Source organism: Seriola dumerili, unplaced genomic scaffold (assembly GCF_002260705.1).
Source record: "Seriola dumerili isolate Sdu_G_001 unplaced genomic scaffold, Sdu_1.0 BDQW01000449.1, whole genome shotgun sequence".
Classification (NCBI taxonomy): Eukaryota; Metazoa; Chordata; class Actinopteri; order Carangiformes; family Carangidae; genus Seriola; species Seriola dumerili.
This window is the reverse complement of record NW_019174704.1, coordinates 4,658,547-4,683,164: the sequence shown is the minus strand read 5'-3', so window position 1 is coordinate 4,683,164 and position 24,618 is coordinate 4,658,547. Positions and strand designations below refer to the sequence as shown.

Sequence of the window (24,618 nt, the reverse complement as noted above, 5' to 3'; positions counted from 1 at the left end):
CAGTCGGTACACTTTTTTTTTTCATGGCAAAAAATGTGAGAACTGGAATGGTCGGTTTTGCTTCGCTTTCTGTCTAAATACACCTTGAGGCACACAAAGATTAATTGAACACAAAACTCATGTTATGGCCTAAGTTGTTATGGTTAACACATTAGCAGCTATTTGAACATCTGATATACATGGAGCAACACATTCATTTACTGCCCTGAAAGATGTCCAATATTCACTGTCCTTTTTGCTTTATTTTGGTTTCTAACTATTCCTTAAAAAATATCTGTCTCTTTAGTTCACTAGTTTCTAAACAATATACAGTACCACCAAAAGAATGAATTAAAGGAGGCTAAAAGCAGCTTGGTGCTGAGGGTGAGTTAAGAGTTATGTGGCAGTTTTCTGTTGGTTTGTCATTAGGAGTGACCCCTTTCATATTAGCCATTAAATCCATAGTTAATACTAAAAGAATTGATAGTGGAGCTTTAAAACACAATGAATGCACAGTACACTGCATATCTGCAGAACTGCAATATGTTGCTACAAATATTAATACACTTGGTGAAGACAAAACAGCTTAACTATAATACAAATAACATCTTTATTAAATTAAGTCCAAAAAGACAGTCATTCCCTTCCACTTCTCTCCAGGCTTATATGACATAATGTAGAAATAATACATATGCAACATTTCTTATGTTTAACAGGACAAATGCCCAGAAGCAGCGTGGGTAGTGCAAGTTGCATACAAGTCAGTGTTTCCACATGCCTTCATCTATATACATACAGTACAGTAATGGCTCAGCAGAGTTAGTGCATAGCCACTCACACATCCCTCAGCTGGGGTTAGTATATATGGTGGAGCACCTTTTGTCTTACGAGTGAACTGGGGATTTGTTTGCGTGTGGTACTCTCACACACTTTTAATATGCTGGCAAAAAAAGATGACAATCAAACACACAATCAAACACACACACATACACACACAATTTTAGTGATCATACTAGTGTTTTAGCATGTTTTTCAACCATTTACTAAAACTCACACAGAGCTGACATTACTGCTGACCACTTTGTTTCTAGAGTTATCCTCTCAGCATTAGTCGGTGAAAATCATCTCATAGGAACTGGCTTGAGATAATTAATCAGTGAACATTTAATCAGCTTAATTTTTTTCTTTGTCAGTATCATGTGGTAATGCTGCGGGCAGCAACGTATTCAAGCTATGCTGTTTGTACAAGTTGATTTTCAAATGATACTGGCACAAATGTAAACCAATGGCTGTGTGGAAGATGGGACAAATCATGTATTAGTTTTACAAACAACAGTGAACTTGTTGATATAGTCGGCAGACAGGTCAGGTATACATAAATTCTAGTTAATGGGCTAAAAATGAAATAAAAAACTACTATCTTTTAATGCAATCTATATCCATAAAGTTTCTTTGTGTCTACCTACAGTATAAAACTTTAATTTATTTGCAGTTTACAGTACAGTGTGCCACTAATCCTTTCTGTGTCCTTTATCCTGAAGGTGACTTGCAGTCTGGTTTCAGGGAGACAGGAATTTATATCAAGTCACATATGTTGATCCCCTCAAAATGTTAATCCAATCTTCCTGTGTAATCCTATTGTCACCCAATCAGAAAACATCACCTCCATTTTGAGAGGTAGGTTGCAAGATAAGATGCATCGATTTAAAGAAACATTTTGGGCTTCAACACCCAAAAAAAATTCCCCTTTACTGAGATGGTTCCAAGAGTTTTACTGAGGCTGACAAACCTTGGAAGAGCAGGTCATTATGAAGCCTCTGAAACAGGTCTCTGGACGGTGGTCCTGACAGTGAGTTGTAATGGCAGCAGGGGTTAGTGGAAGATTATCCCACATGGACACCTAGTCCCACTTGCAGCTTGTCACCTCTGTGATTTACAAAGGCGCCCATAATCAGGGTAGCGGGGAGTGGGGTCAGGCGCTTCTCCAACACACCTCCTATTATACACCGACTGTTTATCATACCTGGACACACAGAAAAAGGTTTCTGTATGTTTTCTGAGTAGTTTTCATCAAGCATGACATTTGAAAGAAATTTACCTCGAAAGACCATGTTGGCCTCTGGGAGCTCCATCTGATACCCGAATGAGGTTGTGGTCTCCTGCGTCCTGGTACTGGCTTCAAACTCCACTCCAACTTGGATCTGGTGAACACGCACACATGCGCATGCATTTTTGCAATATGCGCTAAAGTATATGTTATGTATATACAGTACGGTGGTATTTGCTGTACCTGTTTGTTGGCTCTGTGATAGTAGCTAGCATGGGCGCCTCCTTTCCCGGCATTCAGCGTTGCCACCCAGTTTGGTCCTGCATGAAGAGAAAGTGAAATGCTGCTGCTGCTGGATCAACCAAAACAGATTTAAAAAAAACAAAAAAAAACATGCCATCTAAATTAAATCTGATGTTTAAAGTTGATTCACAAATAACAACGAAATCTCACGTGAGTACTGTCCAGCCAAAGTAAGAATTCCTCCTTCCTCTGCTCTTCCTCGATGGTAGACGAGCTCCCCTCCTAAAACCAGTCCAGAAGACACACTCTGCAGGAAGTGTGCCACAAGGATAACTGCCCCATAGAAACACACACAGATACATACAATACAAGTAGATTAGATAAGGCAAGGTGGTACAATACTTCAATTTAAGGGCAGATACAAAAGACATGGTTTTAAAAAGCTAATAGCAATATATCATATTGAGGAAACTACATTATTTCTTTAACAATATAAATCAAGACTGATATTCATGCTTGTGTCTTTTTACAAATGCAGGTGTAAAATAATTTGACACTTAATTTGATGCTCAGGTGAGGTTCTAATCGTTCCACCTGTCATTTCTCACCTGACTCTCTGAGGACATCTGGGTTGGCTACTGTCACAGCAGCGGTGAAGTCGTTCCCTCTGTACTCAGTCTCAAACTGCCATGTTACAAACTGGGACTGCTGAGTCTAAAACACAGAATCAAGAATTTGAATGTTGAGTTGTTTGCAGCAAAGAGAATTGATTTTGTGTAAAATAACTGACTTTTATAGAAACAGTGACTGAATGTGGTATGGGATAGATGGCTCTACGGACAGAGAAGGACATTAGGACCTCACCTGGAACACTGTTCTGGCTCGTACACGCTCAGAGAGATGCAACAGAGCGTGAGCGTTCAGACTACCAGAAGAGTCCATTTCACCGATCAATGCTGGGGCATCCTAAAATGTGAGGAAGGATAAATATGCAACCTATCAACTCAAAAAGCCGATATCTCTGGCTGTTTTCCACTGAAAGCGCTAAAAACATTAATGATAAAGCAGTGGTAACATGTTTATCATCTGATGACTCGTGCTTGACCTTGTCTTTGCTGTAATCGTCAGACTGCAGATGCTCCACGTGGAATCGGTAGTATGAAGGACAAACAGCACTGAGATGCAGAGTATGACTGACCTGGAAGCAATCACGTTAAACATCAGGCATTATAACATTTTAAGATGCAAGAGATTTACATCCTTATTGTCTTTACATGCAACACACTGATTGAATGTAAATCAATGTGGGTGAAAGAGTCACCTTGAAGAAGCTGCTCAGAGTTTTATTGATGATCATCTTAACACCCTCAATCTGTTGAGGAAAAACATCTGGGGAGATAGGCAGAACAGTCATATCAAAACCATAAATATCACATTTGGTGCATTTACAGGCATGTAATCATCTGATTATTCTCCTCTTCTGATAGTGAAAATGAATAGTTTCATTTTTCAGATTTAAGGAGTTACATTTAACTAATTTATTGCTACTGAAACATTATCACCGGGTCACAGAAACACAGCTACAGTAGGACAGATACATCTTTTACACATTATTTTTGGAGAGCAAACTGCATTTAAACTTTGAGGTGTAAACGTATTCAATGTTCTGATGACTTTTTGCATCCAGCATTCAATTGCGTGACTACGTTTTTCAATCTAGTGCCTGCTCCATGGTGTGCACTCCACAGCTGTTGCTTTTTAGACAGACATACAGCACATACCTTTGCAGCTCCTGTGGAGGGAGTGAAAGCTGCCTGGGTTGGGTAAGCGGCCATCTCTCCTCTCCCAGCGTGGCGGACTGTCCCAGTGAGCAGGATGGTTGTCCCAGCGAGAAGGAGAGGGGTCCGTGGAGAAAGGCCAGTTCTGATGGCCTGGACCAGAAGACAAAGCTAGGACACTGCCCATGTGGGCACAACACTTCCTACAAGGCCCAATGAGACAAAGGAGCGATTTATGATGATGCTGTCACCCACTTATTTGTCTAATTTCCTGCGGAACGTGCACTTTTAAAGCCAGACTCTAATAATATAAATTAAATATAATATTACAGAATATAAAAAGTCTGTTGCACAAAAACCTGCACTTACTGACAGCTATTCACAAGTGAAATCAAAGATGCAAACAAAATTAAAAATGCAAACTTATATTTTTGAATGTCTTTTGCTATGTCATTAACTTGGTTTACATTGGATTTGAAACTTGAAATAAAGGGATGATTACAACTATGTGCATCACGCCAGGTTGTCTGTTGTTTTCCTGTGCAGGTGCAGCAATTCCGTTAGCTAGCATGACCTTAGCATCAGCAAAAACAGATGCCTGTATGTGCGCTAGTTGTTGTACTACCTACGTCCGATGTGATCAAGACACCTTAAAATCCCGTGCGGAACTGAGAAGTGCACATGAGAAAGACTGTCAGCTGGGTTTTCTTCTTTAATAAACGACAAGTATGCGAAGGCAACTGATGCTGTGATAAACTGATGCTGTAAATAGCTCCCTGCTCCAGATGTGATGGGCCACCCTGCAAATGTGCTCCTCTGAAAACATGAGTCGAATTCTGTGGTCTGAAAAATGACGCTCTTCTATTTACATGCCGACAATTGGCAACTCAATTGAATTATTATGAATATATAATTTATACATTTTCATTTGCCTTACTTACTTAACAGTATATATTTTTCTTTTTTGATGAGGCTTTGACATCTCGGGTGAGTAGCGCAGTGTTCCGCAAGTTTTGTTTCAGGTCGGACTACTGTATGTGCGACACAGCGTCCAACGCAAGCAGCTACAGGTGAGATAATATTATTCAGCTTTCATGTGCTGCATCAGCGAACAGAGCAGGAGAAGGTCAACGGCTTTGTTTTACAACACTCAATATAATTTGTGTTATTTAGCTGAAAGCAATCTTAGACACAAGATACGGACGTTTCTTGCCAAAAGTGCATTTACTAGGATCGTATAAAAGCGTGAAGAGGACTGAAGGTTGTCACTGTCACTGTTGCGCCTACGTGCCTCTTTCTTCCTTTCGTTTCAAAAGCGGGAGTAGATTTTTTTTGAGGGGTCAGCCTTTTAGGGATTTGAGTTTTTCTGTGTGGCCACATTTCTAAGTGGACTGGACATGTCTCCTTCACGGTCCATATTGTTGGTGGGTGAAGGGAACTTCTCATTTTCTGCGTCCATGAGCCAGACATACGCTGAAACAGAGACCAACATAACGGCCACTTGTCTGCAGCATCAGGACGAGGCACTGCGGCATGAAGGTGCAGCCAGTAACATTGAGATCATCAAGGACTCAGGTACATGTTTGTGGGTACTTTCATATTTGTTCTCAGTTGCTTTTTTTCCGGGGCTAGACTTGTTTTCTATTTAATTATTTATCATATTTGTTATTCAGGTGGAACTGTGCTTTTCGGGGTGGACTGCACACAGCTGGGAGAATGTACCTCTCTACAGGGCCGTTTGTTTGACCGTGTGGTGTTCAATTTTCCTCACTGCGGAAGAAAGAGTGGGGTTAAAAAGAATAGAGAACTTCTCAAAAACTTCTTTCTCAGGTATAAATGCATCACACCGTAGGATTCAATCGTTTCGCAGAATTTTCTACTGTCAGATTTCTCTCAAACAGCCATCATCCATATCTGCACACATATCAGCCAGTGCAAATAAAATCATCCATTTCATTTGTGATTGTGAATGTTTTTCCTAAAAAAAAAAACATTAACTCAAGGTCATTTTACTAACAGATGGAATTTAGTCAATTCGGACCCTGATTTATTTATTTTTGTCATGAAATTATACCATGCTTCATATATGTCCATACATGATTTTTCAAACCATTAATTTAAAAAAGCAGTTTTATCGCACTTTATATAAATGTTTACCCCATAAACTGCAATTTATGACACTAATTAGGTTTATAAGTTTTATTTCTTTTCCCAATATGTCCATTGCACAAAATTTGACAACTATTGAGTACCTTAAATGCTGTCTCAGATTCTGTACTTATTTGACCAGATAGCTCCCAATTTAAACCAAAATTAGTCTGACTTGTAGACTTTTTATTTCAGCACATTTCATATATGGCTGCTTGTGTTTAGACAGTATTTAGCCTTTGTGAACTTTTACTTGTTTCGTTAAATGGAAAATAAAAAAAACAAAAAAAAAAAAACATATTCATATTTCATATATATACACATCTATCAATGAGCTATACTGCTTTTTGTGTTCCTCCAGTTGTGTTCAAGTGTTGGCCAAAGACGGGGAGGTTCATGTTTCATTGTGCAACGGCCAGGGCGGGACACCAGCAGACCAGCCGAGGCGAGAGTGGCACAACAGCTGGCAGGTGGCTGCCATGGCAGCGGAAGCACACCTAATCCTTAGTGACATTCATCCTTTTGGAAGTGAGAAATACCAGAGCTACAAGTGCACTGGATACAGGTAAGGAGTAAAGGTGAGTGTTGCAGTGTACAAATAGGAACGACGCTTTGTGTCTGTTTGATGTGCGTTTGCATACTGAGTCTAATGATGATATTGCTGTTGTGCAGGAGCCAGGATAAGGGCTTTCATGTGGAGAAAGCTTTGCTCCATGTGTTTACTCACAGCCTTCCCTACACCTCTGCTCAGATGCTTAAGGTGGAGGAGGCTGTTGAAGGGGAGAAAGTCCAGTACAATATGCCAGCTGAGCTCAGTGATTATATATTCAGGTACAGTAACACAGAGGCTCTCATGCTGTTTGAGTACTAAGCCACCAACGCAAAGAAAGTTATATAACCACATGCTTATTGTCTCCTCTCTTTCATCAGGGGATTTCTCTGCTCATCGTCTGTCCACCCTGTCAGATTGGTGCAAGATTTTCTTCTCGAAGGACTGGCGGAAAAGTGGCCGGTCTCCATGACGACAGAGGACATCCCCTTCCTCCTCACAGCCAAACAGCTGCAGATGTGCTGCCGTGATGTAGACATTACACAATGCTACTGGATCCACCTGCTTCAGAAAGACCTCAGCTCTGACATTCATACCTCTGTGGACAAGAAAAAAGATCAGTTCATGTTTTCGGACAGTCGGGGACACACAGACACACGAGACACTCTGTCAGCCACATGTGTTACCTCAGATAAAGTTGACAGGGTGAGGAACAAAGGAGCAGAGAGCATAAGGTCTGCTTGCTCTCTTGATGTTGATCCTGAAGGGGAAAGTGGTCTTTATTTGCTGCGTCCATCACTGCTCCCTCAGATAGTAGATTTTATAACTAAAAAAGAAGAGTTGATTAACAATGCAGGGAGTCATAGGGAGACAGAGGCAAATAATGAAAGTGTTGAAGGAAATAAGAAGGAGGAATCCTGTGGGGGCTGTAATGGTGTGACCAGCTTGTTATTTGGCATTAGTGGCCTGGTGTTCAAGAGTGTCCCAGTCAACCTTTGGTCCCTGCCTGTCTTTCACGAGCTTCTCCTCAGAGGGGTTTTCCCTTCAGAATGTGAGCCAATCAGATTGCTTGGACAAAGGCTGGAAACACTGCTCACACCATATGGGGTCTCCCTGATTACAGAACAGGAAGGTCTGCGTCTGATGGCACAGCCAATGGGTTTGATTGGTAAGGTGTTTTCAAGCATTGCAAGTGACAACATTAGCTACGTCAGTGTCACTGTGTCCCTAAATTTGGACCTTCTTGCCGTGCTCCTGTTCTCCCTCCCCGACTGGCGGCTGCTGTGGTCACATGACCCACGCTTCTTAAAAGAGTTTGAACTCCGCCCATCACCTGGGACTTCTTTCAATCCATTTTCCCTGTTTCCCGAGCACTTCAGCTTTGACATCAGCTTCTGGACGGGGCCGACATGGGAGGCGAGGAAGTTCCACGCTGTGGTCCGAGAGGCCAGTCATGGGACCGTGGAGCAAGTTAAACTCATTGACACATTCTCACATCCTGACCTGAGTCAGACCAGTTACTGCTACAGACTCATATACCACTCACACACAAATGCTCTGTCACACACACAAGCCCTCCAGTTTCACAAACACTTGGAGTCTTTACTTTTCTCTCGGTTACTGGTCACCATCAGGTAGCTATAGGTCAATCTCTCAGAGGAACAGATATTTAACCTCTTATTATTTCAGAGACATTATAATTACTGGTCCAAGTCTGTCTCTGACTGCTAAGCAAATTATAAGCATATAATCTGCAAAATTCTTGTTGAACCGTCTTTACAATAGCTGAGGCATTGTTTATAGTAAGTCTGAAAACTGTGATTGGAATTCTGTGTTTCTGTGTGTTTTAATTATCCTATAATAAACAAGTTATTTAACTTTAACTTGTGGTCTGTCAAGAATCATTGTAAACAGTTATAGTCATATTTAATACATGATGTGAAAAAGCATAAAAGCAAGTATTCTGCAATAAAACAGCTATGAAATCTGTAATCTGGGTTGTAATAGTATCTGTAACAAGCAACGCCAGTTTGTTCTTCTCATGTTATATGCTTGAGACTTTTAGGTAATTACAAGTCCATAATTGCCTAGAAAGTTTCCTTGAAAGAACTGTAAATTGGTACCAATTATAGGGGGAAAAAATAGAGTAAGTCATGAGACTGATAGGACTCAGTTGTGTGGAGTTTACAAGCAGTTGTTGATATCCCGAGGAATTTTCTTGAAAAAACTTGTCCATTTAAATCCATTCCAAGTATACAATATATTAATGGATAATGCTTGTCTGGAGATAAATTTCACACTTTTGCATGTTCAGCTGACCTGCTGCGCACTGAGTAAACCAGTCTCCTATCTTAAGTTAGCACTCCATTGGAGTTAATTAACTGGAAATGTACCAATTGAACACTTTATTTTACCTGTAATTATTACCAAATTACTTATTTCCAAACTTAAGTGACCCTTGTGCTTAGGAGCAAGTAATCTGTCTAATAATCTAAGATTAAATATTAAATATTTTTGATTTATTCAAATTATTCATGAACTGTGCAACAGGTAATTTGTGGGGTTACAATCCCTTGTTCTCTTAAGAGGATTTATTTAAAAAATCAAAGCATCTCAATTTTTCTCATGTGTATGTCTTCAAACGTTTTTGTTGATTTGAGTGCAAACAAATGATTGTAAACACAACACCTGCAGAAAAAAAGACAATGAAACAAGCCTTTCTCCAAATGTTAATCAACTGCTGTTTTTTATTTAATGAACTAAGAAAATAGTCTTCATGCAGTTTGATAAGAGCTGTCAGTAACCGGGCAGCGACGGAAATGAACGACGTCTGACTCGGGAGCAGCAGCATCGATAAACATGGCGGCCAAGGCGCTTCGGCAACGAACCAGGCGAGGCAGCAGACAAGATGCAAACAACGTGAACATATCCGCCGAAGCTCGGACACCGAAAGAGGAGAAGGGTGGCGACGACAGTAAAATCACAGAGACTCGGCAAGAGTGAGTATGAGCCAGGAGGAGAGACGTTAGACTCGCCGGTGCTACAAGCTCCATCCCCCGTCTGACTGACAGTCTGAGCAGGGGGAGCTAGCTAGCTAGCTAGCTACTTTGATACGCAAGTTTTGATTCTAACAACACGATAACAATGATCGATAACGTCCACCGAACATCCTACTGGCTCTGTGTTTAGATTCATTTCACCTAAAATGGCTGTTCGGTTGTGTTTTTGCCCTAATAATAACTAATTGCATCGTTTATGTTTTAATAATGCAACGTAACGTAGCTGAGTTACCTGGTCAGCTTCATTCATTCTCCCACCTGTCCACTGCCAGATTTATGACAGCTGACGACAGTTTAGCTGCCACCAGCGGATCCACTCCTTCTCAGTATGGGTACAGAGGTTTAGTTCAAACCAGTGATTGGTGGAGTTGATGTGTTGCTGAAATGAGAAATGTTGACAGTTTGTAAGGTGACGTGTCATAATAAATTTAAACGTGAGGATCAATGCTGAGCTGCAGCTGAGCCAACTGATCTAACTAATCTGATGAGTGAACAAGAGGAAATGTCACCAGACACAGAGAGGAGTGTAGGTTACCACCATAGATATAAATATGCATGAAATGGCTCTAGAACTGTATTCACTAACAGTATTCTGAACAAGCGCACAGCTGTTCACATCTGAACAAACTACACCCTCAGCTATCCGCTCATATAAACACAGTGCTGTAGATGGTGTGGCTATTGATTCAGGATTCAAGCATTCAGAGGAATTTTTGTCACATAATTTTGTAGTAAAATACAATGTGGTTTGCTCTTATGGTTATACTGCAAGCACTAGTGGGAAAACTAATAATTAGAAAAAACAAATACAAAGTATAAAAATTCATGATCAAAATATATAAACTTATGTAAAATGCACACATGTCATAATTTTAAGGCAAATCATACATAGAAAAAGAGGTCTAATCAGAACTGGCTTAGTCCTTGGGCACTCCAGTCTGGCATGTATAGACAACACACTCTATGTCTAGATGTCTGTCTACATATCTGGAATAATAAGATTTGAAACAATGAGCTGATTTATTGATTAGTTGATCAGAAAATTAATTTGCTGTGATTCTGATTATCAATTAAGCAAAAATAGCAAAACAGTGCCAAATAGTCTCTGATACCAGCCACTTAAATGAGATGATTTCCTGCGATTTTTGCTTTTTCTGCAGATTAATTGATTGGCGCAAGGCTGATTGAACAAGAAGAACAATCACTAAAGAATGAAACTATGAAATTGAAATAACATTTAGTTAAAACATTTTGGTATAACTTAAAAAAAGGGCAGTCCACAAGCTAAATAGGGGCAACAATCAACTATGCAACTGTATAATGCTTAATCGGTTTTCATAGGCCTTTTGATAGAGTAAGTGATAATGCCCCAACATAGTTCAATTGAGCTTTCTTTGTGGGACAGTCTTTGAAACCTCCACGTCATTAGGGCTTGTCTTTTTTTCTGTTGTGAATTGACACTTACATTGTGTTCCAGCACAAACTTACTCTTTGTAATGAGGGACATATTAACTTGTCAGCTCTGAAATCATTACCATAATTGCAGACTTCCTTAGTGCTTTATTAAAAGCAGGTGCACTGGAAATATCAGCCAGGTAAACCTGTGTATTGTAAAGGCCAGTAGACAGGTTCAATAGGCTTGTCTTTAGATGGCTAATTAGACTGTTTAAATCTAGGCTAATTTCTATTAAATACGCACAAAGCAAACATCATGTACTAAAGTATTTAAATACATTTAGGTTAATGTAAGAACCCAGTTTTCTAATGTTTTTAATACATTTGACACTGAAATTAATATTAATAATAATGCATATGTTATTGTGGGGTTATCAAGCAATTGTGCATCGTGTGTATTTTTGTAATAGGTCAATAAGTCGTGGGGGGCAAGTCTGGGCTCCAGAAGGTTCTACTGCCTTTAAATGCCTGCTCTCTGCGCGTTTCTGTGCAGCTTTGCTCAGCAACATCTCAGACTGCGATGAGACCTTCAACTACTGGGAGCCTGTGAGTACTACTCACTAATATCAGTAATCCTAAAGTGCAATTTGCTGTCATTTGTGACCCTTCAATGGATTATAATTTTCATCTTTTCATTGTTCAAGCAATTTACTGCTTCTTTTTCTTCAACTGTTCATGTCTGTATTTGTTGTGATGACTGTTTTGACAGATGCACTACCTGCTGTACGGCACAGGGATGCAGACATGGGAATATTCCCCATTGTACGCCATCAGATCTTATGCTTACCTATGGTTACACGCTCTTCCTGCTTGTTTGCATGCCCATGTTCTACAGACAAACAAGGTAACTATACCATACATGCTGTCATTTCAAAGTTTGTTGTCATTGTTGATATTTTAAATGACTTCAGCTGACCTACAGTGTAATCAGCCACACTTCTGTGTTCTTCATTTCTCTTCTGTTCAGAGAGGACAATATTTACCTTAAACTGCAGGGCAACAGTGTCAAGTCAGAGGTCTCAAGTCTAACATAAAATCTGTGAGAAACAAGTTAAAGAAAAACTCCTCCTTTTAACAAAAATACATGGTTTTTCAGTAAAAATTTAGAAAAACTAATGAGTTTAATGTTTTTACATGGGGCGACTGAGAACCATACATGAATTCACTTCACACATGTACACGCACAGAGGTTTGTATATCATTATACTGGAACATGTGCAGTAGTTTCAGGCTTGTGTTATGATTGTGTTGCAGGTTCTGGTGTTCTACTTTGTACGATGTGTCTTAGCATTCTCCTGCTGTGTCTGTGAACTCTATTTCTACAAGTGAGTTTACCTTCCTCTAAAATGCAAGTGGGCATCGTAAGCACTGAATATATACAGTATATGATGTGGAGGTTAACCATTTGTATTGTTTGTGTGTGTGACACAGGGCAGTTTGTAAGAAGTTTGGCTTGCATGTGGGCCGTCTGATGTTGGCATTCCTTGTCCTGAGCACAGGAATGTTCTGCTCGTCTGCAGGTTGGTCAGATGTATTCACCTAGTTAATCAGTTCTGTCTCTGTCTCTTTATTGTCTACCTTGCACCTCCATCCAAGCCCTCTTTGGTGTTTATCATCCACCTTTACAGATCAGAAACTGATGTTTCTCAGTCTGGCCCTGTCATCTAAATTGCCAAATGTGAAGCAAAACCTCCTGTTAAATTGTGCAGTAAATTTTCCAAAGAGAATTTCATACTTGTGATACATTTCTGGGATGCAGGTTCACTATTTCTTGACGGCACTCCAGTAGTTGTAGTATGAAAGTTGGCAGAACAAGGCATTGTTCCATATGTACTGTAGCAGACAGTACAGTACAGTTTCTGTTAGGGTTTCCTGTTTTCAGTTTGCATTTTTTATGGTTTATCATCCCTCTCTGTTGTTCTCTCGCCTTAGCTTTCCTGCCTTCCTCTTTCTGTATGTATACGACACTGGTTGCCATGACGGGGTGGTTTCAGGACTCAACACCATTAGCCATTGTGGGTGTTGCATCCGGTGCCATTGTAGGATGGCCATTCTCCGCTCTGATTGGGTAGGGTTGTAAACTAAAATTGTTAGCAATACTTTTCCCAGACAGACTTATCAAAATGTATTGCCCTTTTTACAGCTTAAGTCTATGTTCTCTGTAGGGTTCCGATTGCCTTCGACCTGCTGATTTTGAAGAGGCAGTGGAAAAGTTTTATCACCTGGTCAGCTGTTGCTCTGCTTCTGCTGCTGGTGAGAGTATTTAAAAAAAAAACAATATATGTAAAACTAAGCATTTAAATTTGCATACTACAGGGAAGAGGTACATGCAGATGAGTTTCTTTACAGTGACACATCTGCAACGTGTGCACCAACTTTTGTGGAAGAATTAATCATCAATATAGGAATATATAATATAATGGAATATTACATTATGTGTTATACAGAAAATTATAAAACGTAAGAGACATTTTCATGGTAAATACATATATTCTATATAGATATATTTTGATTCTTCATCTGTCTGCGCTGTTTAACCTGTGTCTCTCTCAGGTACCCCTGGTAGCAGTGGACTCTTTCTTTTATGGCAAACTGGTTATTGCTCCACTCAATATTCTATTGTATAATGTCTTCACACCACATGGACCTGATCTCTATGGTAATATACAAGAGCACACACGTCATTAATGTATAATTTTATATCATGTTGGCAAAACATCAGCCATAAAAATCCCATGGTGCCCATTCAGTAAGGGGTGCACTTGCTCCCTTGATATATTTTAGAGAATTTGAACTATATTTTGTCGAAGCACTTTTCAGTTTTTATAATGTTTTATTTATTTTTAACAAAAAAAGAAATTTCGGGACCCCTCTCTGTAGTAGTTAGTATACCTTGTTCGTAACAGCAACTGCAGAACAAAGAGGGTGCATAGATTACAACTGAATGACACTGCCTGACAGCCAGTAATAGTTTTTATATGTGTGCTGTGTGGAGCATGAGATACTAATTTTATTTTACTAACATTCCTGAGTTTTCTAAAGGCAGTCAAGGTGTACAACGCTGGAAATGATTATTACTTATTCGGGGTGTTATTTACATCTATTATATAGTGACTGTTAGGCTGATGGTACATTATTTTCATGACAGAACGGAGCAAATGAAGCTTAATTGAAAACGAACAATTTAAAGCTGCACTCATTTTCTTGGACTCTAGATGGCATACCATCATCATCACTAACATGTCAAACCATTTAATAGTGTGCCAATAGGTTTCTGTTCCTCTCCATTAAGTTGGCTGAAATACTTCACTGAGTAATTCATTCACAGACAGTAGAAGTATATGTATAGGACCTTCTGGCTTTTGTCTTTTGCCATCAGTAGTCAATGTTTTATCTTATATAACATGTTTTTGAGAATCCCATTTGTGGATTTTCCCTTTAAGTAAATCTTGCACTAACTATACAGTCATGATGCTTCTATTATGGTGATATGTACATGAGCTGTAATATTTTACATGTTTTGTGTTGTTTAATTTTCAGGTACAGAGCCATGGCATTTCTACTTTGTAAATGGGATCCTGAACTTCAATCTGGTGTTTGCTCTGGCATTGTTTTCTCTGCCACTCACCGCTCTCATGGAGACACTTCTACATAAGTTCAATGGTGAGGACTGGGGGTGTTTCATACAGCAGCAAGTGTTGTCATTACTTCCATTTTTTTGGGGGGGATGGAAAGGGTGTTTACCTCAGCTGTGTAAAGTGCTGTGGTAATGATGTACTCAGGTGCTTTGCCCTTGTGTTGCTTCATTCCTGTTTACAGTTATTAAGTTCTTCTAGGACATGGACTGTGTGTTGATATGATGCAATCAAATTATTATTTGCTGTTACAGACTGTTAACTGTTAATTTTACAACACTCAAAAATGTACCCAGCCCCATTGATGCTATCCTGTACCCTAGCCCTCGTCAGTATAGGCATATACTGTCTATGTAGCAAAAACCAGAAATTCATCTAATCTAACTTTTAATTTTCAAAACAGCTCCTCTTGTGATTACATGTGCTTGTGCGCACGTGTGTTTTCTGTAGTGCAGAACCTGGGCCGTCCATACTGGCTGACTCTGTCTCCCATGTATCTGTGGATGCTGGTTTTCTTCACCAGACCTCATAAAGAAGAACGTTTCCTCTTTCCCATTTACCCTCTCATCTGCCTCAGCGGTGCAGTAGCCCTCTCATCTCTACAGGTGTGGTTTGTCATTTTCCAATTTTGGCTCTGATAGCAAAACAGTAGTCTGTGTCAGTTGGCTTCATTTGTTTTAGGTACCTTTTAGTCATAGATGTGTATGTAAAATGAGTTTTTACAGATTCATTTTATTTCTTGCAGAAATGCTACCACTTCCTGTTCCAGCGATACCGACTGGAGCACTACACGGTCTCCTCTAACTGGTTGGCTCTAAGTACCGTCGTGGTCTTCACAGTGTTGTCACTGTCACGCTCTGTCGCCCTCTTTAGGGGTGCGTGTACACACAAACTCTGCTCTCCTAAGCACCAGTTTCAGGCAACAAAAATCAAGAGTTCAAGATGAATGAAAGGAGATTTTTTTTCTTTCTCTGTGGTACAGGCTACCACGCCCCACTGGACCTGTACCCAGAGTTTCACCGCATCGCCAAGGATCCGACTCTTCACTCAGTCCCCGAAGGCAGACCTGTCAGTGTGTGTGTGGGCAAAGAGTGGTACCGCTTCCCCAGCAGCTTCTTACTACCACACAAGTCAGTATGCAGGATATTGTATCTGTGCAAAAACCTGAAGTGTCAGTGCTTCTCTTCTATTACGGATTGACATATAAATGATTTTCATACATCTCTAAGCCAAGATTACATTTGTCACGCCAGATACAAATGTATACTTAAATCAGAGTGAGTGACTCGGACTGTGTCCCTTCCTGATAATTACTATTTCTAATCTCCAGCTGGCAACTGCATTTCATTCAGTCTGAGTTTAAGGGGCAGCTGCCTCAGCCTTACGCCTCTGGTCCTCTGGCCACGCAGATGACCCCAGCTAATATGAATGACCAGAACCTAGAGGAGCCAACCAGATATGTAAGTCACTTAGACATTTACATGTTTATTGGCACGTGGATACTGTAGTTAAGAGCATTGCATTAAATTGTGAATTTTCTTCTTCATACAGGTGGATTTACGGCAGTGCCACTACTTAGTAGACCTGGATACAGATGTAGTGGCGCCTCTTGAGCCACGTTATTCAACCAACAAAGAAGAGTGGAACATCATCGCCTATAAGCCTTTCCTTCAAGCATCAAGGTAATTTTCCAAATGCAAGATTTACACAGAAATAGAGAAAAAACATGCCTTCCAAATCTTAAAAAAAAAAACAAAAAAAAAAAACTTAATCTATTGTGTCTTTAAGTAAGGATAAGGCCCAGAGGAAGAAAATATAAAAAGATAGGCGGCATCCTGTTCACATCTGGGAGAACTTCAGCATAAAGCAAATTACCAATTACCAAGTCCATCTATCTTTCCTGCTTACAAAGGTCTAAAAGAGTGATGCACTTTTTTAATAAAACCCTTTTCTCTCTCAGATCATCTCCTCTCTTCAGAGCATTCTACATCCCATTTATATCAGACCATCACACCACCTACAAGCGCTACGTCATCTTGAAACCACGGCGGCAAAAGCAGCCTCGTAAGCGTATCCACGGCTGACCTTTGAACCTCAGCGTGGCCTAAAATCCTACAACATCCTGATAACAGAAATCAATCACTTCCCCTCAGTACAGCTGGTATTTGTGTGTGATTGTTGAACATGTGTGCATGCATGTGTTTTGAAGTATTTGTCTCTTGAAATATTTGAAGATAGCGAACCCTTTAAGAACTGTTTTTGGGCTTGTGTGCGTGCGTGCGTGCGTGTGTGTGTGTGTGTGTGTGTGTTTGTGTGTGTGTACAGAGAAAATGGTATGTATGGAGGTGAGCTTGACAGGAATCAGCTGGACATTTTATCTCCTTTTGTGTGTGTGTGTGTGTGTGTGTGCGTGTGTGCGTGTGTGCGTGTGTGCGTGTGTGCGTGTGTGCGTGTGTGCGTGTGTGCGTGTGTGTGTGTGTAACTGAATGTATTATATTGGCGGCACACTACAAGATTTTACATGTATTTAGCCCAGGACAGGCCATTACATACAAATAATGTGTTTTTTTTCATACTTCACTTGAAAATGTGGCCTGACAGAATTTTTCTGAATAATTAATCTAACAAATCTTGTAGTGTTTGCTTGTCTGCACTTGAACAGTATCTTATTGTGTGCTCTGTCAGGTGTGAGTGGTGGAGATGAATGAAGGTGAGGGTGTGTTATTAATTTAAGTTGGAATGTTAATAAAACATAATTGACTGTGAATACAATCCTCCTTTTTTTACTGGGATGGTAAAATCACTGCATCACAGGCTGATTGATTTAATTGTAATCTTTTTATTTGAAGATTTCCTTATGTAACAAACATACAAACTCTCACTTACAGGAGAGATGTCAAGGCATTATACATTCTGAATAAATAATAATAATAATGCTATATTTTCTCATTGTCTTTGATATCATGCTGTTGCTGTAGTCAGGCTGCAGGCACTCAAGCTGAATTCACTGTATGAGCCACCTTTCTTCTCACTAGCATTGTTTTTATTAGTCTTTACTCAAAAGGAGACACAAGACCATTGATAAATGAGGGAACAGGTGTATCAGTGAAATTCAGTTCAAGATCTAGACATCTTACAATTTAAGGCCATGTGACAACACACTGTACATAAAAATAATCTATAGTTGTGTGTGTTTTAGTTGTATATGCTCCCTCAAGCATTATTGGTTTATTGTGTCTCAATCTGTTCGAGGTAGCCTGTTTATATCAGGTAAACTATGGTGTGATTAAAATAGTATTTTCAGGCACAGCAAACGTAATGGTCCAAGACCTCCATAGTTATCCTACCAAGCAAGGGCAGCATGACAAGGCCATGCAAACAGGCTGCTACACACACACACACACACACACACACGTATTGCCAAAGTCACTTACAATCACTCAGTCAGATCTGAGGGAGTTTGGTAGTACATGTTTTCACTTGAGCTGAGCACTGAAGGTGCTCTGGGCTTCTTTACTCCCCAAGGCTGAACTGCTTTCGAAGACCCCCAGGTTTCCTGTGTGTGCATTTGTTTGTGGTAATTTTAAACGAAAGGAGCACAACATCAACTGACATGACTGGGGCCTGTAGATACAGAGGTCTTGAGGTTCAGTCATGTAGAGAGGGCTTGTGTTAAGAGTACTCCACCGATTTAGTATAGCACATCTATAACATTGTCACAGCATTTTTTCATAAAAAAAAGAATCTAAATCGATGCAGCATTATAGATATTAGATATTATCTTTGATCCTAATCTAATTACCTGGAGCTTACTTTACTCACAATGCAACTCAACCATCGACAGTGTGTGTAGCAGCTAATGTGGCCTCATGCAGAGAAGTGGAGTGGGCTACTGAGGTCTGGTAAACTAACTTTTTTCTAACCCCACACATCCAGATTTTTTTTTTAATTTTCAGACTTCAGCCCAACATTGACTCGTGATGTCACTTATCAACATTCACTCAGCTCCCTATGGAGCCACAAAAGGTTTTATGCAATACTTACTTCACATGCAATAGTACTCCCCAAGGCGTATAAACAGACTTTGTGTAAAATCAGTGGAGTTCCCATTTAATATCTAATCTCATTCTCAAGACTCTTTTAAAGTGCTGGATCACCCAAACCACCAAAAAAACATTTGTTTCATGCCCATAGCGGTGCAGTGTCTTGATATGCAGATTGTTTTGGTTTTATTTGTTGTGGTTTTGAGATATTCATCTTTGAGATTTCTACTGCCACCGGAATATAATAAAGGTGAATAGATTTTTGGTGCCCATGGCCCAAAAAGAATTACTTGGGAAAAAAAAAAAAAACAGCTTACTGTCAGCAGTTTTTATGGGCTAATGAAAGCTATTCACAGTGAGGTCTGTGGATTTTCAACAATAACCAGGACATTAACAGAAAGATACGTTGCAGTTTAATTCTTTAAGCCTAATTTTCAAGTGCTGTGAGCATTGCGAACCAAGTTGGGGGTATAAGCAGAAATGTCATAAGTGGACGTCTCAAAACCTGAGAAATCCATCCTAAAATGTCAGCATGGTAAGACGGCACCAGGGGTAAATGAGAAAATATATATATTTTTTTTTTTTTGTTGTTTTTTGTAATTTGGGTGAACTGACTCTAATGACAAATGATACAATAATACAGGTTCATATTACCAAAACTTATTGTCACATGGTGAATTGTAGGCCCAGTGACAAAATATAATTTGATCATTTCCTCACCTGATTTTCATCCTAAAAAGTTTCAGAAACGTACTGTAGAAACAATTACAACCATGAACATGCACAGTTTTTTTTTTTTTTTTTGCCGTTCTCATCCACATCTACAATCACACGTACAAACAACACAAGAGCTGTTTGGAGGATCAGTAATTTTCTCTGTTGATCCACTCTTGTTCATTGAAGTATCTCCTTCCGCCCTCAAGATTCAGGCCATTTCTGTAGGAATCCAGATTAGATTGGTAGGATTTTCGGTTTCCGTAGGTTCCGAGGCTGGTTTGGTAAGTGTCGTCCTTGCCGTTGGTGATATATGTCTGATAGAGGTCAGCCTTTACTGTGTGACTTCCAGGCCTCTGTTTGGAATCATAGAGGTCACTCCCCCCTCTGATACTGCTATCATACAATCCCTGGTCCCCATACACACTGCTGCCGTAATGCTCACTCTTAGTTGTTCGGCGACCTAGACTCCTGTCATAAAACTCTCTGTGCCCAGTGCGACCCAGACTGCTGTCATTCAAGTCCCTCTTTCCTGAGCGGCCCAGGCTGGTGTCGTAGAAGTCACGCGTGCCACGGCGTCCAAGGCTGAAGTCATTGAGCTCAAAGTTGAGGAAGCAGCTCTCTGTACTGGCAAGTGTCACAAAGCCACTCTCTGTGTCCCGACCTCCCAGGTTGTCATAGTCACCTGTCGGTGTGTCAGGGGAGGAGCATAAAAAGGAGGTGTTTTTAGTGTGTGGGCGAGCTGACACCAGGTCATCCTCCTTCTGGGAGCGAATGACATTGTAGACATCAGCTGGAGCTGGGCTAGCGCAGAGGCCTGGGTCTGTCTGGCATACTTCTGATTGATGCTGTTTTCTCCGGCTGTGTCACACACAGAGAAACATAAATAAGAGGACGCCTCAACCATTAACATAGGATGAAACCTAAAACTGAAGTATTGACAATACTTTTTGAGTCAGGAAATATCAGCGCCTTAGTGAACAGATCCTACTAACCAGTGCTGCAGAAGTAACGAAAGCCTTATTACGTTTATTCCTTTGTGCCATAGACCTCTATTGTTATCCAAAAACTATTAAAAACATGTTAATGACTTATACCCATTGCACTGGGTGACATATTCTTTCATTACAGTGAACATGGGCATGGGCATTTTTAAAACAAATCCCAAATACAGTGTTTTTCTGCTGCAAATACTCAGTAGCGTGTATTAATCCACAGTTTAAAATAGTCCCTGGGGAATTTACTTTTTACTCCTGTTTGAGTAATATTTACTAAAAACCACAGTGCCCAGCTATGTTACAAAATTTTGTTGCCTTTTTACAAAGTGAAACTATAAATCTGTGATATGATTTTGAAGACTTGGTCAAAATGGACCTCAGACAGAGTAGGGAAGTCAGAAAGTATTGAAAGATGTAATAAAACTTTACTTTTGATCTTTTCCCAGGACTTGTTGACACGAGGAAAAGTATAGAATAACACCACACTGATCATTAAGCCATGAAGTTTATCAGTCAAGGACACACTGTCTGTTACATTGTGTTTTTTTCTAGATAACAGAAATAATCAGTGACAACTGTAAATGGAAATTAGCGCCATGATGTTGCCTCTTGAGGGCTGTAGCTTACAGACGGTCCTATGAAATGGTGAGCTAGTTTTTATAACAATGATCATCATACAATGAGGATATGAAGTAAATAAATAGCCTTGGAGCCAATTTGTTCAGTAATGAACTGAACTGAACTGTATTGATATTCGAAATGCAGTGGGACAAAGCTCACACTGCTGGTCGTGTTTCAAATTGGAGTTGTTCGTTATCATCAGGTGTCCTTAGTATTTAACATTTGCTTTTGTTTTGGATCCTCACCGTCTGACAAGCAGTTTGAAGCAGCAGACTCCAGTCACTGTCAGCAACAGCAGTATCAGGGGAATGGTGGGAATGATGATGTAAACCAAATTCAGAGCTGAAAGAAAGACACAGTCAACAGAGATGCAGATTTAGTGACTGTCAGGTTGGCGTTTGCATATGACAGCATCAGAGTAGTGAGTGTACATCTGTAATGAAAGGTATCCATGATGGTCAGACTGTGTCACTCTATATTGAGCAAAGTCATTCTTAAAGTATGCAAAATCTGTTCTAAACTGTGTACTATGTCATTGTTTGAACAGGCATTCTGAGCACATTTTACCTGTTTGAGTGGAGTTGGGAGAGGGGGAAGGCTCCAGTGGCTTCTCTGAGGAGAATATAAATTGCAGTCAACAATGTTCAAGTATTTTCAAAGTAAAAGACCACTGAATTAGTGTGCGGCAGTACCTGCAGTGTATTTGCAGATGAAGTTGTTCTTGGTTTCGCAATTGTCATCGTTCCACTGGAACATGTAGAGCCCCCCGAGACCTGGAGGTGCAGATGGTTGGTGGTACATTACCACACACACCTCATAGCCGCATGATGGCTCGTCCCAGTGCCAGTGCCTACAACAATCATACGCACAAAGCACATGATCAGCTTTTTTCAAAGATGCCTGAATGGAAATGTTTACAAAACTTACATTCCCAAATGTAAAAAAGGAAAACGTAACTAAATTAAGCTAATAAATAAGATAAAAATTAAAACGCTGTCCAGTTATAATGAGACAAATGCTTGGTATCAGACGCCAATACTTTTTCTGGTAGTGTCCCAAAAATATCTGTAGCACTGAGTATTGAAACTAACTGTCGAATGTCTGGTCGGATTTTGTATTTAGTTATTCTTGATGATATTGTTCCTAATTTAGATCCATTCCAACTGTTTTATTTAGACAAAAGTGTTGTACGGATGCTTGTGTTTAGACAACATTAGAAGAAAACCGATGAATCGGCCAGGCTGACATATCAGCCTATATTAACTTATTGTAGAAATATCTGCATCTGCATCTATGTTGGCCAATAAGAACCTGCAGTACAGAAATGTCAAAATATGTTGGTTATATAGTATAGGTTAGTTATCAGTTTTTTTTAGCTCTCAAAATAAATATTGGTACAGGCCTAAAGAAAAAAATAAAGACAACATTTACTGTCTTATTTCAAAACTATGCCTTCATAAAAAATGGTTTTGTTGAAAAATATGTTTATAACCTATTTCTATGATTCTTAACCTATTATTAGTCCAATCGACAGGGAAAATTAACCAGCACTGGGAAATAGGACATTTCCCTTTATTGCTCTAAAATTCTTCAAAATTTGAGGGGCTAAACTGAGGGATTTTTTTGACCCCTTTGATTTTAATTTTTTACACTCTAGACCCACCTAAATGTAGACTTGCTGCCATCCAGCCAGTAGTACTGTGAGGAGCAGTCTGAGCTGCTATCCTCATCTCCATGGTTACGGCGGAGACCAATCCAGAAGTCTCCATCAGTAGGACGGAGCTCTGTGATGAGCTGCTCAATGATCTTCTGCTCAGCCTCCGTCTCCACGCTCAGCAGCTGCCCTCCGTCCCGTTTGCAGGCGAGCTCTGCCTCCACAAAGTTCAGCCTCCGCCGGAGCTCTGAGAAATAGGCCAGCTTGTAACACGGCCTCCCTTTCCCTGCCTTGCACACATGCTGACCTGCACACACACATTCACCTCATTACATGTGCCAGACGTGCACTGAAATTTTTTCAAAGGCATCGCTTAAATAGTCTGTTAGAGCACTGACTACAAGAAATGGCCTTACTGTGGGAATTATGGGAATTTTATACCTACTACTAAAGATACGAGTTTGTTGTGGAAGTGTTCATAAAACTGTATTTTAGTAGGAGTGTGTCGCCTACCTCTGGCTTCAAATACATCCGCTTCAAGAACCAAACATCCAGCGTATAGAGTGAGGATGGCAGGCCGTCAGGAAACCAAAGACAGAGCCACAAGTGAATCAAGAGTTAATGTTTTTATGCTGTGTTGTGTTTTTTGTGTGCAGGCTTACCTGTGATGAGGCTTGTGGCTGTAGATGGATCAAAAAATAAAAGCAGTAAGTGACAGAAGATTGTTAGCAGATCCATCTTTGTCAGTTGTAGTCACCAATTCACCACCACCTCTCAGTCTTTTTTCATGCCACTGTCTGTTTATCTGGACATCAGTGGAGCTTACACGGGACCAGATAAACTCTATCTCAAGATGCGAGCTCTTGTTTCAGGTGTGAGAAAATGCTCCAAAAAAGGTTCAAATTCAGAGAGAAAGCTAAAGAAGTGCTCAAGAGGCGAGTCCCCTGCTCTGAAAAATAGAGTATGTGAGACAGAAGGAGGAGCAGGAAAAGGAGGAGAAAAGCCTGTGCGTGTTTGGGAGGGGGCTGTAATCTGTTAAGAGCAGTCTTAATGATTGGGAGAAGAGGCTGCATCGATCGCAAGACATCTAATCATGCAAGTGCTTCTCATCGTAAACGCTGACAAGAGGCAGATTTCACTCCTTCCTTTATTACTGAGGCTTTGGGTATTATCATTACAAAAGTGTTACATGAAAATGATCTCCTCTAACTCGATCAGGGATATTATACAATATTTCTCTCAGGTCCATCTTGCAGCGTTTTTATCTTATTGTGTTTCAGGACAAAGCAAGACAGATTGCCAACACAGCTGACATCTCCATCAGGACAATCGATGTATACTTTTTCTTTCCTTTATTTTTAAAGCCCCTGAAAATTAGGTTTCAAATCTTAAATATCTCTTTGCAACAAATGATATTTTAATCAACTTAAATTAAAGTTCACAAATGGATATCCTTACCACTCAACAACTCAGCGAATCTGATTCATTAGTACTGTGTGGGTGTGGTTTGATCAGATTTGATTGACAGAGGCCTTGCAACATAAGCAAACACCCTCTCAATTGTCATGACATCACCTCTTACCAATCAAGGCATGCCCAGTTCAAACTAGCTGCACAGACGAAAACAGAGAAATCCTGAGAAATCCAGGTTGTAATATAATCATAATTGTTGCATCTTCAACATCATGTTCATG

The 24,618-nt window shown here is 40.0% G+C and overlaps 4 protein-coding genes across 7 annotated transcripts; 2 read left to right on the top strand and 2 right to left on the bottom strand.

Annotated features, from left to right (window-relative positions):
* Positions 1-610: 610 nt before the first annotated feature.
* Positions 611-4,828, bottom strand: LOC111234450 (mitochondrial import receptor subunit TOM40B-like). 2 transcript variants are annotated; one of them, XM_022762553.1, is made up of 10 exons: positions 4,673-4,828; positions 4,051-4,250; positions 3,591-3,658; positions 3,375-3,467; positions 3,134-3,235; positions 2,878-2,983; positions 2,480-2,602; positions 2,270-2,346; positions 2,078-2,180; positions 611-2,002 (listed from the first exon to the last, which is right to left on the bottom strand). In XM_022762553.1, exons 2-10 carry the CDS (start codon positions 4,232-4,234, stop codon positions 1,863-1,865), a joined length of 996 nt encoding a protein of 331 aa, XP_022618274.1. In that variant the 5' UTR covers positions 4,235-4,250; positions 4,673-4,828; the 3' UTR covers positions 611-1,862. The 2 variants fall into 2 exon arrangements, with proteins under 2 accessions (XP_022618274.1, XP_022618275.1); XM_022762554.1 differs by having other exon boundaries at positions 4,677-4,828.
* A 303-nt stretch (positions 4,829-5,131) lies between these two features.
* Positions 5,132-8,628, top strand: fdxacb1 (ferredoxin-fold anticodon binding domain containing 1). Of its 2 annotated transcripts, XM_022762456.1 has the most exons (6): positions 5,132-5,471; positions 5,559-5,622; positions 5,721-5,877; positions 6,557-6,760; positions 6,868-7,026; positions 7,126-8,628. In XM_022762456.1, the coding sequence occupies exons 1-6, from the start codon at positions 5,445-5,447 to the stop codon at positions 8,381-8,383; spliced, it is 1,869 nt and encodes a 622-aa protein (XP_022618177.1). In that variant the 5' UTR covers positions 5,132-5,444; the 3' UTR covers positions 8,384-8,628. The 2 variants fall into 2 exon arrangements, with proteins under 2 accessions (XP_022618177.1, XP_022618175.1); XM_022762454.1 differs by having other exon boundaries at positions 5,132-5,622.
* Positions 8,629-9,590: 962 nt separating this feature from the next.
* Positions 9,591-17,806, top strand: alg9 (ALG9, alpha-1,2-mannosyltransferase). 2 transcript variants are annotated; one of them, XM_022762457.1, is made up of 15 exons: positions 9,591-9,744; positions 11,670-11,805; positions 11,969-12,103; positions 12,514-12,584; positions 12,691-12,779; positions 13,192-13,327; positions 13,425-13,512; positions 13,813-13,918; positions 14,800-14,922; positions 15,345-15,499; positions 15,640-15,769; positions 15,877-16,024; positions 16,225-16,354; positions 16,446-16,576; positions 16,855-17,806. In XM_022762457.1, exons 1-15 carry the CDS (start codon positions 9,605-9,607, stop codon positions 16,976-16,978), a joined length of 1,842 nt encoding a protein of 613 aa, XP_022618178.1. In that variant the 5' UTR covers positions 9,591-9,604; the 3' UTR covers positions 16,979-17,806. The 2 variants fall into 2 exon arrangements, with proteins under 2 accessions (XP_022618178.1, XP_022618179.1); XM_022762458.1 differs by lacking the exons at positions 9,591-9,744; positions 12,514-12,584 and having other exon boundaries at positions 11,688-11,805.
* Positions 17,807-19,800: 1,994 nt separating this feature from the next.
* On the bottom strand, positions 19,801-23,856 carry layn (layilin). Its single transcript, XM_022762684.1, has 7 exons — positions 23,587-23,856; positions 23,438-23,458; positions 22,934-23,231; positions 21,963-22,120; positions 21,838-21,882; positions 21,516-21,612; positions 19,801-20,512 (listed from the first exon to the last, which is right to left on the bottom strand). Exons 1-7 carry the CDS (start codon positions 23,660-23,662, stop codon positions 19,801-19,803), a joined length of 1,407 nt encoding a protein of 468 aa, XP_022618405.1. The 5' UTR covers positions 23,663-23,856.
* Between the last annotated feature and the right edge of the window lie 762 nt (positions 23,857-24,618).

Excerpts from the sequence above, each read along its gene's own strand:
- alg9 (XM_022762457.1), top strand. The coding sequence starts at position 9,605 with ATGGCGGCCAAGGCGCTTCGGCAACGAACCAGGCGAGGCAGCAGACAA. Across the intron at positions 15,770-15,876 it reads CTCTGTCGCCCTCTTTAGGG|GCTACCACGCCCCACTGGAC; the intron begins GTGCGTGTACAC and ends TCTGTGGTACAG. Across the intron at positions 16,355-16,445 it reads TAGAGGAGCCAACCAGATAT|GTGGATTTACGGCAGTGCCA; the intron begins GTAAGTCACTTA and ends TTCTTCATACAG.
- fdxacb1 (XM_022762454.1), top strand. The coding sequence starts at position 5,445 with ATGTCTCCTTCACGGTCCATATTGTTGGTGGGTGAAGGGAACTTCTCA. Across the intron at positions 5,623-5,720 it reads TGAGATCATCAAGGACTCAG|GTGGAACTGTGCTTTTCGGG; the intron begins GTACATGTTTGT and ends TTTGTTATTCAG. Across the intron at positions 7,027-7,125 it reads CTCAGTGATTATATATTCAG|GGGATTTCTCTGCTCATCGT; the intron begins GTACAGTAACAC and ends CTCTTTCATCAG.
- layn (XM_022762684.1), bottom strand. The coding sequence starts at position 23,662 with ATGGATCTGCTAACAATCTTCTGTCACTTACTGCTTTTATTTTTTGAT. Across the intron at positions 23,459-23,586 it reads AGCCACAAGCCTCATCACAG|CGGATGTATTTGAAGCCAGA; the intron begins GTAAGCCTGCAC and ends TGGTTCTTGAAG. Across the intron at positions 23,232-23,437 it reads GGATGTATTTGAAGCCAGAG|GTCAGCATGTGTGCAAGGCA; the intron begins GTAGGCGACACA and ends GTGTGTGTGCAG.
- LOC111234450 (XM_022762553.1), bottom strand. The coding sequence starts at position 4,234 with ATGGGCAGTGTCCTAGCTTTGTCTTCTGGTCCAGGCCATCAGAACTGG. Across the intron at positions 3,659-4,050 it reads CCTCCACAGGAGCTGCAAAG|ATGTTTTTCCTCAACAGATT; the intron begins GTATGTGCTGTA and ends CTATCTCCCCAG. Across the intron at positions 2,181-2,269 it reads ATCACAGAGCCAACAAACAG|ATCCAAGTTGGAGTGGAGTT; the intron begins GTACAGCAAATA and ends CGTGTTCACCAG.